Raw genomic sequence first — 12,441 nt, 5'->3', positions numbered from 1 at the left:
CTCGGGCACCATTGACGCCCATTATATGGATTTTTGCAGCAGGACGGTACCCCCGCGGGTCTCCAGCTGCACTTTGAGGAATATAAAACTACACCGGATTTCTCATCAGCATGAGGGTGAGTCGATAATGACTGAATTTCGTTCTAGAGTGAACTATTTCTTTAAAGCAATTTCAGTGTGAGTGATTGGGGACAAAATGTATGCATTTTGGGAAAAAACTCCTTGGTTCAAAGCAAAAAAGCTTTCTTACTGAAGGTAAAAATACTACCAATAAATTCCACTGTCATCACTACAACTTGATGAATACAACTCGGATTCTTTATTAGCTCTTAGTAGAATATTAGTAGCAGATAAACAGGCCGTTGTATTTGTCTAGTAATAGTGCAGTGTTGTGCAGAGGGGTCAGCATTAGTGGCTTGTAAGAACTATCCTAAAAATCCATCACAAGTATGATTTTAAGCAATAACACCAAGAATAAAATGTGAACATGTATGACAACATAAATGGATGTGTAAAAGTACAAATACAGACACTAGGCTGAGTTATTCTCAGTCAGTTGTTCTAAACTTTTGAAGTTTCAGGACTGTTTAATTAAAGCAGCTACAAGGAAGTTTGTTTCATTATTTGTTCATTCTGGCTGCCCCTGTGGACAAAAGCATTATAAGCATCACTGCCACCTAAAGATTTTGATCTGGCTAGGGCATGCATTTGTCTTGGAAGTGAGGAACAACAAGTTTCTAATACTGTTCCATTTTTTAAATACCTTTTTCCAGCATGTATGGTGATGAGGTAATGTATCTACACTGCTCAAAACAATTAAGGGAACACTTAAAACACACATCAGATCTTGATGAATGAATTGTTCAAGTTGAAAATTTTTACTGATGTCTTCACTTGAGAACAAAATGATGTAACAGCGGTCAATGGAAACCAAAATCATCAACACACTGAGGGCTGGATTCAAAATCAAAACGAAAATCAAAGTAATGACTGAAATCACAGGCTGATCCAACTTATAATGTGACTCAGTAGTGTGTATGGCCCTCGCGTGCCTGTATGCACTCCCAACATTGTCTGGGCATGCTCCTGATGACGCCAATGGTGTCCTGGGGGGGATCTCCTCCCAGACCTGGATCAGGGCATCAGTGAGCTCCTGGACAGTATGTGGCCGTACTTGGCGTCGTCGGATGTACCGATACATAACGTCCCATAGGTGCTCAATTTGATTTAGGTCAGGGGAACGAGAGGGCCAGTCAGTGGCATCAATGCCTTCGTCATCAGGAACTGCCTACACACTCTGGCCATATGAGTCCAGGCATTGTCCTGCACCAGGAGGAACCCAGGGCCCACTGCACCAGGAGGAACCCCAGGGCCCACTGCACCAGGAGGAACCCAGGACCCAATTCACCAGGAGGAACCCAGGGCCCACTGCAGCAGCGTAACGTCTTACAATCGCTCTAAGGATTAAATCAAGGTACCTAACAGCAGTCAGGCAACTCTCCAAGGACATGCCTCCCCAGACCATCACTGACCCACAGCCAAACGGGTCATGCTGGATGATGTTACAGGCAGCATAATGTTCACCACGGTGTCTCCAGACTCTTTCACGCCTGTCACCTGTGCTCAGTGTAAACCTTCTCTCATCTGTGAAGAGAACGGGACGCTAATGGCGGCTGCTGCAGGATTGATGCCCTTCTACAGCCCTGTCCAGCTCTCCTTGAGTAACGGCCGGTCTCCTGGTATCTCCTCCATGCTCTTGTGACTGTGCTAGGAGACACAGCAAACCTTCTTGCGACCGCACGTATTGATCCTGGAGGAGCTGGACTACCTGTGCAACCTACAGTAATTGGGCTGCAGGTACCGACTCATGCTACCAGTAGTGACAAGTACACTAGCAGAACACAAAACTTGAGAAGAATCAGTCAGGAAGGATCAGGAGAGGGCAATTGTCTGTGGCCACCACATACAAAACCATTCCCTTTTTGGGGGTTGTCTTGCTTTTGCCTCTCCATTGCACTTGTTGTCACTTTCATTTGCACCAGAGCAGGTGAAATTGATTCACAATCACTTGTGCTTCCAATGTGACAGATTGATATCCCTGAATTTTAACTGACTTAGTGATATAGTGTGACGATTAAGTGTTCATAATATCATTGTCTCTCATCAGTGAGAAAAAAGTAGGGAGCTTAAATTATGCAAATGATTATTGTATACGACCATGTCAAAAACAGACATATCTCTGATCTACATACGTGTTCTTTAGAAGTGTGTGTAAACTTCTGACCTGACTGTATCTTCTGTATCTTCAACATCTAATACCCACTGTCCACCAAAATACCAACAAATTCCTTGGTGCTACATTATGTGAATGAACCACCTGTTTGCACCTTTCAGTCCACCTGCTGGGCACCATAAGGTAAAGCAGGTAAAGTCCATTTCAAATCAAATACCAAACTATCGGGGTGCTGTGTGCTCATTGTTGAGCTGCTAAGATAATACTGCCTTAAAACCTTTGAAGCTGCCGTTGAGACACAGCACTGCAAGGTTCTGGAGGAACAGATTCAGATATTTTTTTGATCACAAGAAGTCTTATATTCAGTAGTTTGAATGAACTCACCAAAACACTTGCTGAGGTTAGTCTGTTTGTCAATGAAGACTTTAGCAGAGATCACATTTCCAAAGGGCATAAACATCTGGAGCAAGTCCTGGTCGCCAAACTCCTGGGGCAAGTGGTAAATGAACAAGTTGGCACCTTCTGGACCTGCCAAATCAAGGAGTCAACCATACAAACATTCAACATAGTCATATTTTAACTACCTATGACTCAATAATTTAACCTAATTCTTTAAAATATAGTCATGATCAAGTTCCCTCCTCAGGGCTCATGTGGTATTAAAATTATATTGATGTGATAAGTGTGTCAACGGATTAATGAACTGAGGGAAGACTTTGTTTTTTCCCATGCCTGCATCGGTTAACCCATGTGCACAGATTGCTGAACCGTTTCTTTTCTTCAGTGCACTAGGTCTGCCAGTTAGAATTTCCACAATCACATTTTTTCAACCACATGACCCCATAGTATTATACGACATGAAATATAAAAAATCAAAAAATGAAATCAAATGATTGAAATGAGATAATCTGAGAAGAAGGGCTAACATTAACACACGAACAAGGACAAGCCTTCTGTTATGGACTTTAGCTTGTTTTAAAGTGGATCGGTTGACATGATTATCAGAGGCCATGTCAGAGAGAAGGTGGTGACATCTTACCGGTGCTGCGACTGTCGCTTGCTGACGCAGCAGATTTAAAACAAGACAGAATCCTTAGCAGAAGGTGAGATCAACACACAGCACCCACATCTCTACCAACCTGCCTACAACAGTACTTTAAAAGGTGCAATATGTAAGACTTGGCCATTTGAATTCATGCTCACAGTATATCACCAGAGCAACCACTAACTGCTGTCAACTGCAGCTGCAGTTATCTAGTTAGCTCAGTTAGCCATACAGCTAGCAGTCAGTGCTGGGAGCTCAGAGCACTGGAGATGTGCTGGTGTTTACATCACTAGCACAGAAGTTTTGAAGCTGGACAGGTCAGGGCTAGTTGGTTAGCATGCTAAACATTCCGATACATAGATGTCATAAGGTAAAAACTGTTCATTTTAGGGAAGTCTTGAATGTTTGTAACCAAAAAGTAAACTTATATATTGCACCTTTAAACAAGCATCACAAAATACTGGGGAACTTATTATTCATTATTCATCATCATTATTCAAAACATCTATTACTGTTAGCTTTTTTTTCTTTGATCTGCAAAGGGAATCTATGGCAGCCTAGTGGACACATTAGGGGAAATAGTCTAAACTCACATATTGGCCAGCAGCTCTTCAAGTTTTTGTTTAGTCAATTTGAATCCAAATTGGACTGAACTGGACTGAAGAAAGAAATAGTGTGAAGAATGCTCATATACAGTAGTTAAATAGTAAATAGCCCCCAGTTCTTTCTGTTCTTACTTCATCTGTACTGTCTAACACCCTTTTTCTATTCCCAGCCCAGAGAACCTACCTTCCTTTTGGCTGCCTGCTGCTGAGACACTCTGCTGGGACAGCAGGCTCTGGTTGTACAGGCTGGGCAGAGCCGCGGCAGCATACTGCTGAATGCCTGAGTAGGCCTGGCTCAGTGCCTCCATGGTGTTTCCTGAGCCATTAGACAGGCCTCCAGAGCCAAGGCTGCCATTCAGTGCTGCCATGCCTGCAACAGAGTTATAAGAACACAAAAATGACATGGGTGAAAAGGTGAGCTCTTAAGTAATGTTGAGTTCAATATAAAATTAATCAGAAAACACAGTAGTTCAATAAGTGGGTAAGTCATAATCATTGTCTCTGCTTAGTAATTTCAAGACATGGTAGATCAAAGCCTCGAACAGCAATAATAAACTATGTACAGACCACTTTTCAAGATAGTCAAAGATGGCTCACATGACTAATTAAATAAATAAAAAAGGGATTTAATTAGAGTACATTATAGTGCTCTATCACTTAGCAGTACAATGTGAAATAAAATGTAATTCTACAGATCAGTGATGTCGTCAAGTGTGAGTACCGGCCACATTTACATCTCTTACAACTGTTGTGTTCCACTGACACAATTATAAGCACCTGTAGGAAGCTTAAGTGAGGCCATACTTATGTCTTCAAAATGGCAGGCTCTCTATGATTTCTTACTGTTGTTCTGGCAGCATAAAACTATGAAAAACCAAGAGCAGCAATATGAAGGCTGGTGTGTCTGATGGCAATTACAGACAACAATAACATCAACACCAGGGTTGGGTACCGTTCAAATTCACATACCTGGGGTCCGTTTCACAAAGCAGGTTCAACAAACTCTGAGTCTAACCTTGAACTCTGAGTGGGAGAACATTGCTGCTCGGGTCAAAGCGTAAGTTTAAATGTAGTCCTTTGCGATCACAATAATATTACAGGGGGAAACTGCTTGAGTGGTAGCCTATTAACTTATTTCATTTAGGTGCAATCCTGCGGGGGAGAAGCGCACTTGGCAGCAGCTTAAGATGAAACATAAAAACATTGTTCAAACAGGTAAGACCTTGGCATAATCTCATGGGGGTACCTCATTTTGATCATGTTTTACATTGTAAAGTAAATATTAAGTGGCTGTTTGACTGTACAGTTGTTTTATTCCCAACATAATGCTGTTTTCACACACATAAATGTCTCTTCCATCTATATCATGTTCTGTTAAATAATTAAGCCTATTTAAACTAACACAGACTTCTACTCAGCCAACAAAAAGAAAGCAGATGCCCGTAAAACGGGTGGTGGCCCAGCACCGCCACCTCTAACAGAGGCAGAGGAGCCGGCCCTAAGCCAGAATTTAGGAAGGCCAGTGGCTGAGGGAATCCCTGGAGGGAGCTCATCCTCTGACCTCACCCCCCAAGACACAAGTGCTTTTATAAAATGTAATATGCCTGGATCTATATATTTTTTTTAAGCCTATTCATAAAAATACTTATTTCCCTTTCATGACCTTTTTTTACTTTTGTAAAGTGCATCTCCGACGTTGTATATAAAAACTCCCATTTGCAAAAAAACGCAGCGCAACACACAATATCTGCTGGGATGTGAGAGCATGACTTCGGTTGGTAATGTTGGAAATGTAAGGACGGATTAGGTTGTGTATGTAAATGATGGACTGTGACGTGAAACGGTACCGCTCAAAAAGATAATTGTCTGGAAATGCAAGAACATCTATGCGCGGTCTGATAATCATCTCCCGACGAATATTTAATTCTCTGCGCAGTAATGCTGCACCTTCATCCACGGGATCATTATCAAAAGGACATGCCATGGTAGTGAAAATAGTCGCCACCTAATATAACTTCTAATGTAGGCCTACTGACTGATTTTTGCAATGATTTTCTCAAAAAACAGATGGCAGAACTATATTACGCCAAAACTCGCCTGCTGACTGAATGAATGAGGAAATCAAATACTGTGCGTGGCTGAAAGAGGGCAGAGACAGAGAGAAACTTGAGGTTTGTTGAGAAAAACCTGGTCCCGACCAGGTTAGGTTCATAGAGTATGTTACCATGGTAACCGACCGAGAGCTTAAGTTACCTCTCTCTGTGAAACAGGCTAGAGTTACCCCTCTTTCTCTGGTTTGAGTTACCTCCCTTTGTGAAACAGAAAACTCGAGTTTCCCTCATTTCAGGGTTAACAGACTCAAGAGTTTTCACTAAACCTGCTTTGTGAAACGGAGCCCTGGAATTCGATACTGGTACCCAACTGTACCTTTTTTCTGTACTTTAATCTCTCTGTAATAACAAATAAAGTAATTTCAGGTCTAACTAGTTCAATCATTCAATTCCAGAGACATGTCAGCAGTGTTTCCTACAGGATTTCATGAGACTATGGTGGGTGGACTAGGGTCCTCCTGGGGGGTCCAGGGGCCATGCTCCCCCAAAAGATTTTTCGTTTTTTGCACATTCTAAAGTTAAATGCATCAATTTGGTGCACTCTGAGAGACAAATTAAGAGGCTATATCATAAATAACATGAACATGAATGAGAAATAGAACATTTTGAATGTGAAAAAACACTAAATACTTTGGCTTTGGCTCTACTGCCTGGTAATTAGTTAGATAATTATCACAATTCACTATGTATTACAGCTTTGACTATACACTATTAACACAAGTCTATAAGCTATAGTCATTATAAATCCACTGTAACTAAACTTTATTGTAACTTAACCTTGTTACTTGTTTTGTCTTAAAATGATATGCGCCTGTGAGAAGAACCATTGAGGTTGCTGCTGGAAAACACAAGTTTAATTTCGTGCATGCGTGTTCACGCACATGTATATCTTTCGAGGTGTATATGTGCTGCCCTCTCCTGGCACGCAACGGCTCTACTAGTGGTGGCTATATCTTAAACCAATAGGGAATTTTGAGATGCCGATTTGACCCTTTGAGTTTGCTGTAGTGGCTCTGTGTTACAGTGCTACAGCGCAGACTGTTAATTATGTGAAGTCAGCAGTTTTCTGAGCATTTCAAATACTGTGAATGCTCGTAAATATAAGCAAACATGTCATTTTATGTTAAGTATGTCAATTGAAACGGATCGTTTGTAAATATACTTTTACCACGGTAGTGATGCTAAACTCTTAGACTTAGCACGTTAATGTGAATTCCCATTATGTGTTAGCGTCAAGCTAGCGGAATCAAAGAAAGCATGCTGTAATTTTTCCCCATAGAGAGTATACAGCTGACAAACTGTAATAAACACACTGTTTTAGTGAACTAAACAGCATGTTGGTTAGGAATTTTGGATGCAGCCAGTGGAGTTTTGGGGAGACGTCTCACTCTGCCTCACTCTCTCTAACATTACTGCAAAGATGTGCACTCAGGTACCAAAATGTTAGTAGTACCAGTGTTATTCAGTCGGTATCCTTAGTAGTACTGAGTTTGGTACAAGTCAACCTTGCCAATATACCTCTATAATTCTTAACACACAAGTAATTACATAAAACATTCTGCCTCACAGTAATGTAATCAGTGAATATGTTCTGACTGAAAACAAGTACTAGTTTAGTTTAGGGTTAGTACCTGCCAGGGAGCCCATGTTGAGACCAGCTCCAGAACCAGCAGCCAGAGACTGCAGGGCCCCTAAAGAGGCCATGGGGTTCACTGATGAGGTGCTGCTGGAGGTGGGGGAGGAGCCTGCTCAGGGAATATTTACAGTTAATATTATAATAAACACAAGTGGAAAACATGAGATAAAGCTGTGTGACAGTGCTCAGTGATGTCAGCATTGTTACACTGTCATTATGACTATATCTTAAATTGCAGTGTCTATTTTTTTAAAGGGCAATTTGAGAAAAAGCCTGACATTTGGAGAAAGATTATTTGATAAGTAATTGTTTTTTACTCCTGGAGGCTTTGTATATTGCTTATTTCTACATTATATAGAAAATAAATATGTATATAGTTATATATAGTTGTACAGATGTTAAACAGTGAGAGAAGAATTTCCGAGATTATGTGTAAGATGTTGAAGTGGACTCTAACTATGAAACAGTACTGTTGATATGTTTATTTACCTGAGCTTGTTAGTGCACTTAGTGGGCTACTAGATGTTGTCATGGCGCTGGAGCCTGATGCCGTGGCCTGTGTGGCAGTTGCTGCTGCTGCTAAAGCAGCCAAGTTCTGCATAGCATTAAGACCTGAGAGACACACACAGTGAAGTTGAAGACTCCACCCACCCCTTCATCTGACCACTAATGTACACTGCCTTGCCAAAAAAAAAGTCCCCACCTGGATTTAACAAAGCAAATAGCTAAGAGCTTTCCATTGGATAATTACTGCAGTCATCAATATGTTTCAGCTGGTAACAAGTTCTTTAACCCTAACTGATGCAGTGAGTAGCTTCTCATTTCTTAAACAACCATGTCTGGAGACATATCCTGTGGTCGTGGAAAAGATGTTACTCTGTTTCAGAAGGGTCAAATTATTGGCCTGCATCAAGCAAAGAAAACAACTGAGGAGATAACTGAAACTACTAAAATCTGGTCAAGAACTGTCCAACACATTATTAAAACCTGGAAGGATAGTGGTGAACCATCATCTTCAAGGAAGAAATGTGGTCGGACAAAAATCTTGAATGGTCGTGATTGGAGATCACTTAAACATGCAGTGAAATCCAATCATAAAAAAAATCAACAGCAGAACTCACGGCTATGTTTAATAGTGAAAGTAAGAGCATTTCCACACACACAATGAGAAGAGAACTCAAAAGATTTGGACTAAACAGCTGTGTAGCCTTAAGAAAACCACTTATCAGAGAAGCTAATCAGAAAAAAAGAGCTTCAGTTTGTTAGGGAGCATAAAGATTGGACTCTGGAGCGATGGAAAAAGGTCATGTGGTCTGATAAGTCCAGATTTACCCTGTTCCAGAGTGATGGGGGCATCAGGGTAAGAAGAGAGGTGGATGAAGTGATGTACCCATCATGCCTTGTGCCTACCGTACAAGCCTGTGGGGGCAGTGTTATGATCTGGGGTTGATTCAGTTGGTCAGGTCTAGGTTCAGCAACGTTATGTGTCCAAAAAATGAGGTCAGCTGAGTATCTGAATATACTGAATGAGCAGGTTTTTCCATCAGTGGATTTTTCTTCCTTGATGACACGGGCATATTCCAAGATGACAATGCTACGATTCATCAGGCTCAAACTGTGAAAGAGTGGTTCAGGGAGCATGAGACATCATTTTCACATATGGATCGGCTACCACAGAGTCCAGACCTCAACCCCATTGAGAATCTTTGGGATGTGCGGGAGAGACTTGATGCAGCAGCCCGACTCTCCCATCATCAATACAAGATCTTGGTTAAAAATTAATGCAACTCTGGATGGAAATAAGTGTTGTGACATTGCATAAGCTTATCAAAACCATGTCACGGTGAATGCATGCTGTAATCAAAGCTTAAGGCGGTCCAACGAAATATTGGAGCGTGTGACTTCTTTTTTGGCCAGGCAGTGTATATTAAAACAACAAGGTCATGTACTCTCCTGGATTTTGCTGGCTGTACAGGTATGAGGCTGGACAGTGAAAACTGTCACTTTGACATTTACTTCTTCCAACCCAGAGGCCATGACTGAGAATATTTGTCAGCCAACAATACATATTCTTATAGTCAAAGCTTAATCTTACAAAGCAGCATGACACCTCATGGTGGAATCTTAATGCACGCATGTGTGTGTGTGTGTGTGTGTGTGTGTGTGTGTGTGTGTGTGTGTGTGTGTGTGTACCTGAAACAGGATGCAGGTTGTTGAGTGCATTCCCCGTTGAAGCTGACTGCTGCAGCAGCTGTAAGTAGAGCTGTAGCCACGAGGACATATGAGAAAAAGCATATTACATTTAAAGTTTAAACTGATAAATGGCTTTGTCAGTAGGCTAATCATTAACTTCTGCAAAGAAAACACACAGAGGATCTAGAAACACAATCTCACCGCTAGGTACTGTGGTCCCAGGCTGTTGAGCCCAGTGAGGTTTCCCCACATGGAAGCAGCACTGAGCTGCTGCATCTGCTGCTGCAGCTGTTGGGCCATGCGCTTCTGCTCCTTGTCCTTTTGAGTGTCTGCAAACTTCACCACAATGGGTGATGAGCAACCCTGAACACAGACACAGGAAATCATCTGCACTTTGACATCTTAATACACTGATACACAGTAAATACAGATTAAAACATCATCAAATAACAGAAATTATTATTAAAAACTCTCCTGGTTTGACTCACAAAAGACTGTTTTTCCTGGTAATTTCACTGATGGAGACAATGTAGTCAACTTCACAATTTTACAACATAAATGTTTTTGAGTTGAACTTTACCTCCATTGTCTGGGACTGGTGCATGGACTTGATGGCTGACTGGGCCATTTGTCTAGCTGTGAATGTCACAAATGCACAACCTGAAAGTGAGAAACACAATATATCATGATTTATACAGAGTTTACAAAGAAAAATTATATTTTGTCAAAGTTTCAGTGTTAGTGAACTCCAAGAGTGTATTTCAGCGGACGTTATCTCCTCCAGGACATAAGAAGAGGAAAATGAGACATATTCATGTAGCGTGGCAAGAAAAAAGTATTGAGGGAAAAATACCCTCCATTGCTATAAAGACAATGTAGAGAAATGTAGTCATGTGTTTTAATGCTGAATTCCACTGTCATTAAAGTCATTAAAGTTAAAAACTTTCACAGATTTCCCATACATAACACACATGACGTCACAGCAGTATGGCAGCGCACACAGTGAACAATTACCACTTTAACATTATGCTGTTTGTCTTGTGAAACATGCAGTTACAACTTTGTAGTTGCCATTTCCATTTCCAGTCAGTTGATTTGTGCTTGATAAAAATCTTTGCGAGCATGTGGTCCAATCCTACTCCCCTGTCTTTTTTTAAGTGTGCTAATCTGTTGAATCAGCTGCCGTAGTTGCTTGTGAAGTTAAGAGACTTGCCATACAAATATCTTATTGCTGCAGGCGTCCATGTTTGCAGATGCACTGGGACACATTTAGACTGAAATTTGGGAATACTGACTCAGAACTATTGACTTCTGACTTGCAATAGATTGCAGGATACCTGCCTAGTTCAACAAAATAAACTGACTGCTTTATTCTATAGTGGATAAAGTAAAATAGGATGACACCCTGTTGTCTTACATGGGCATCATGCCAGTTACACAGAGGCCTAACGGGGATGATCCAGCAAAACAGAAAATTAAATCACTTGACTTGTTATCAAACACTTGCTTATTTACACATCAAACAACAGCAACAACAACATTATAATTCATTAGGAGTTGTGTTTTTGTCTACCTCAATTTTTTACCTCAGCCAACTTCTGAGGAGGTTTGTGACTCTTTAGCTGTCAAATGCTCCACTATGTTCAGCTAGTTGCTAACTGTGTCAGCCTGCCGTTTGGAGCAGAGCAAGTCTTTTTCTCTGAAAACAGCTGACAGATATGTACGATAATTGACACTTTGACCTCAGTGAGAGTGAACTAAAACAGCCAAGTTGTCAGACAGCTATTAATCTAAAACAATATAAGCCATCCAGAAATTACCTAATTTATTTAAAGACATGTTCATTATTTGGTGGCACCCTGACGTTTAACAAGTTTTTTGTATGCATGTGTGTATTAGAAGAGAATATGCCCTACCACGGCTGAGTCCATCAGGGCCTCGAAGTATCCGACACTCCTCTATCTGTCCGTATGGTGAGAACATCAGTCGGATGTCATTCTCATTACATTTCTTGGAGATCATTCCAATAAACAGCTTCCTGTCCTCCACTGCTGTAGTCAACACAACACAACATCAAACACACCTGCTCTGTGTCAAGGTAAATGATGCAATACAGCATTCAACATGTACATACACTATGTTTCATCGTGTGTCTTTTGCAACTTCATCCTTCTTTTCATGTCAAGGAGACCGAGCTCTGTGCACTCACACTAGGCCCAGTTGTTCCGGACCGTGCCGAAGTACCATTGTCCCTACTCCCCAGTCCCCTGCTGGCCTGTACTCACATTGCTTTGGCCGCAGCCGGGCCTGAGCACGGTTACCTCATGTACATACGTCATCATGTCATATTGCGGTCGCAGCACAACAGAGAACATGACTAACTTTACTGCCTTTTTTGTGGCTTATTTTGTGTGTTGTCGTCATAGACGGTCCTCTCATATTGCTGGATTTCTTGATTATGCAAGGCGGCGTAATACGCATGATTATACTTAATGTCCACGTTGCGCACCTGTGCTTGTTGTTGTGCATGAGCAACCATACTGTGCCAAAGCACACCTCTTCCAACTGTGCCAGGGCCAAGAAAATGTACTGTGTGTGAGCAAGGTAAGGAGCGCTCA

The 12,441-nt window shown here is 41.4% G+C and overlaps 1 protein-coding gene across 7 annotated transcripts in view; it reads right to left on the bottom strand.

Moving 5' to 3' along the window:
- Positions 1–12,441, bottom strand: part of celf1 (cugbp, Elav-like family member 1) — a 47,678-nt gene that overhangs the window by 10,586 nt on the left and 24,651 nt on the right. For 2 of the 7 annotated variants that reach the window (XM_084350837.1, XM_084350841.1), the window contains exons 6-13: positions 11,740–11,874; positions 10,404–10,483; positions 10,025–10,186; positions 9,824–9,893; positions 8,120–8,242; positions 7,626–7,739; positions 4,068–4,253; positions 2,618–2,761 (exon numbers count right to left, since the gene is read on the bottom strand). In XM_084350837.1, coding sequence (XP_084206963.1) covers positions 2,618–2,761; positions 4,068–4,253; positions 7,626–7,739; positions 8,120–8,242; positions 9,824–9,893; positions 10,025–10,186; positions 10,404–10,483; positions 11,740–11,874 — 1,014 coding nt within the window. Of the gene's footprint in view, positions 1–2,617; positions 2,762–3,272; positions 3,294–4,067; positions 4,254–7,625; positions 7,740–8,119; positions 8,243–9,823; positions 9,894–10,024; positions 10,187–10,403; positions 10,484–11,739; positions 11,875–12,441 lie in introns of all 7 variants that reach the window. The other 5 variants (XM_084350839.1, XM_084350836.1, XM_084350835.1 and 2 more) reach the window with 5 other exon arrangements.

The sequence above is a fragment of the Pagrus pagrus genome, assembly GCF_965226575.1.
Source record: "Pagrus pagrus genome assembly, chromosome: 1".
In the NCBI taxonomy this organism is placed as follows: Eukaryota; Metazoa; Chordata; class Actinopteri; order Spariformes; family Sparidae; genus Pagrus; species Pagrus pagrus.
The sequence above is the reverse complement of the archived record's forward strand: the minus strand, read 5'-3'. Positions and strand labels throughout refer to the sequence as shown.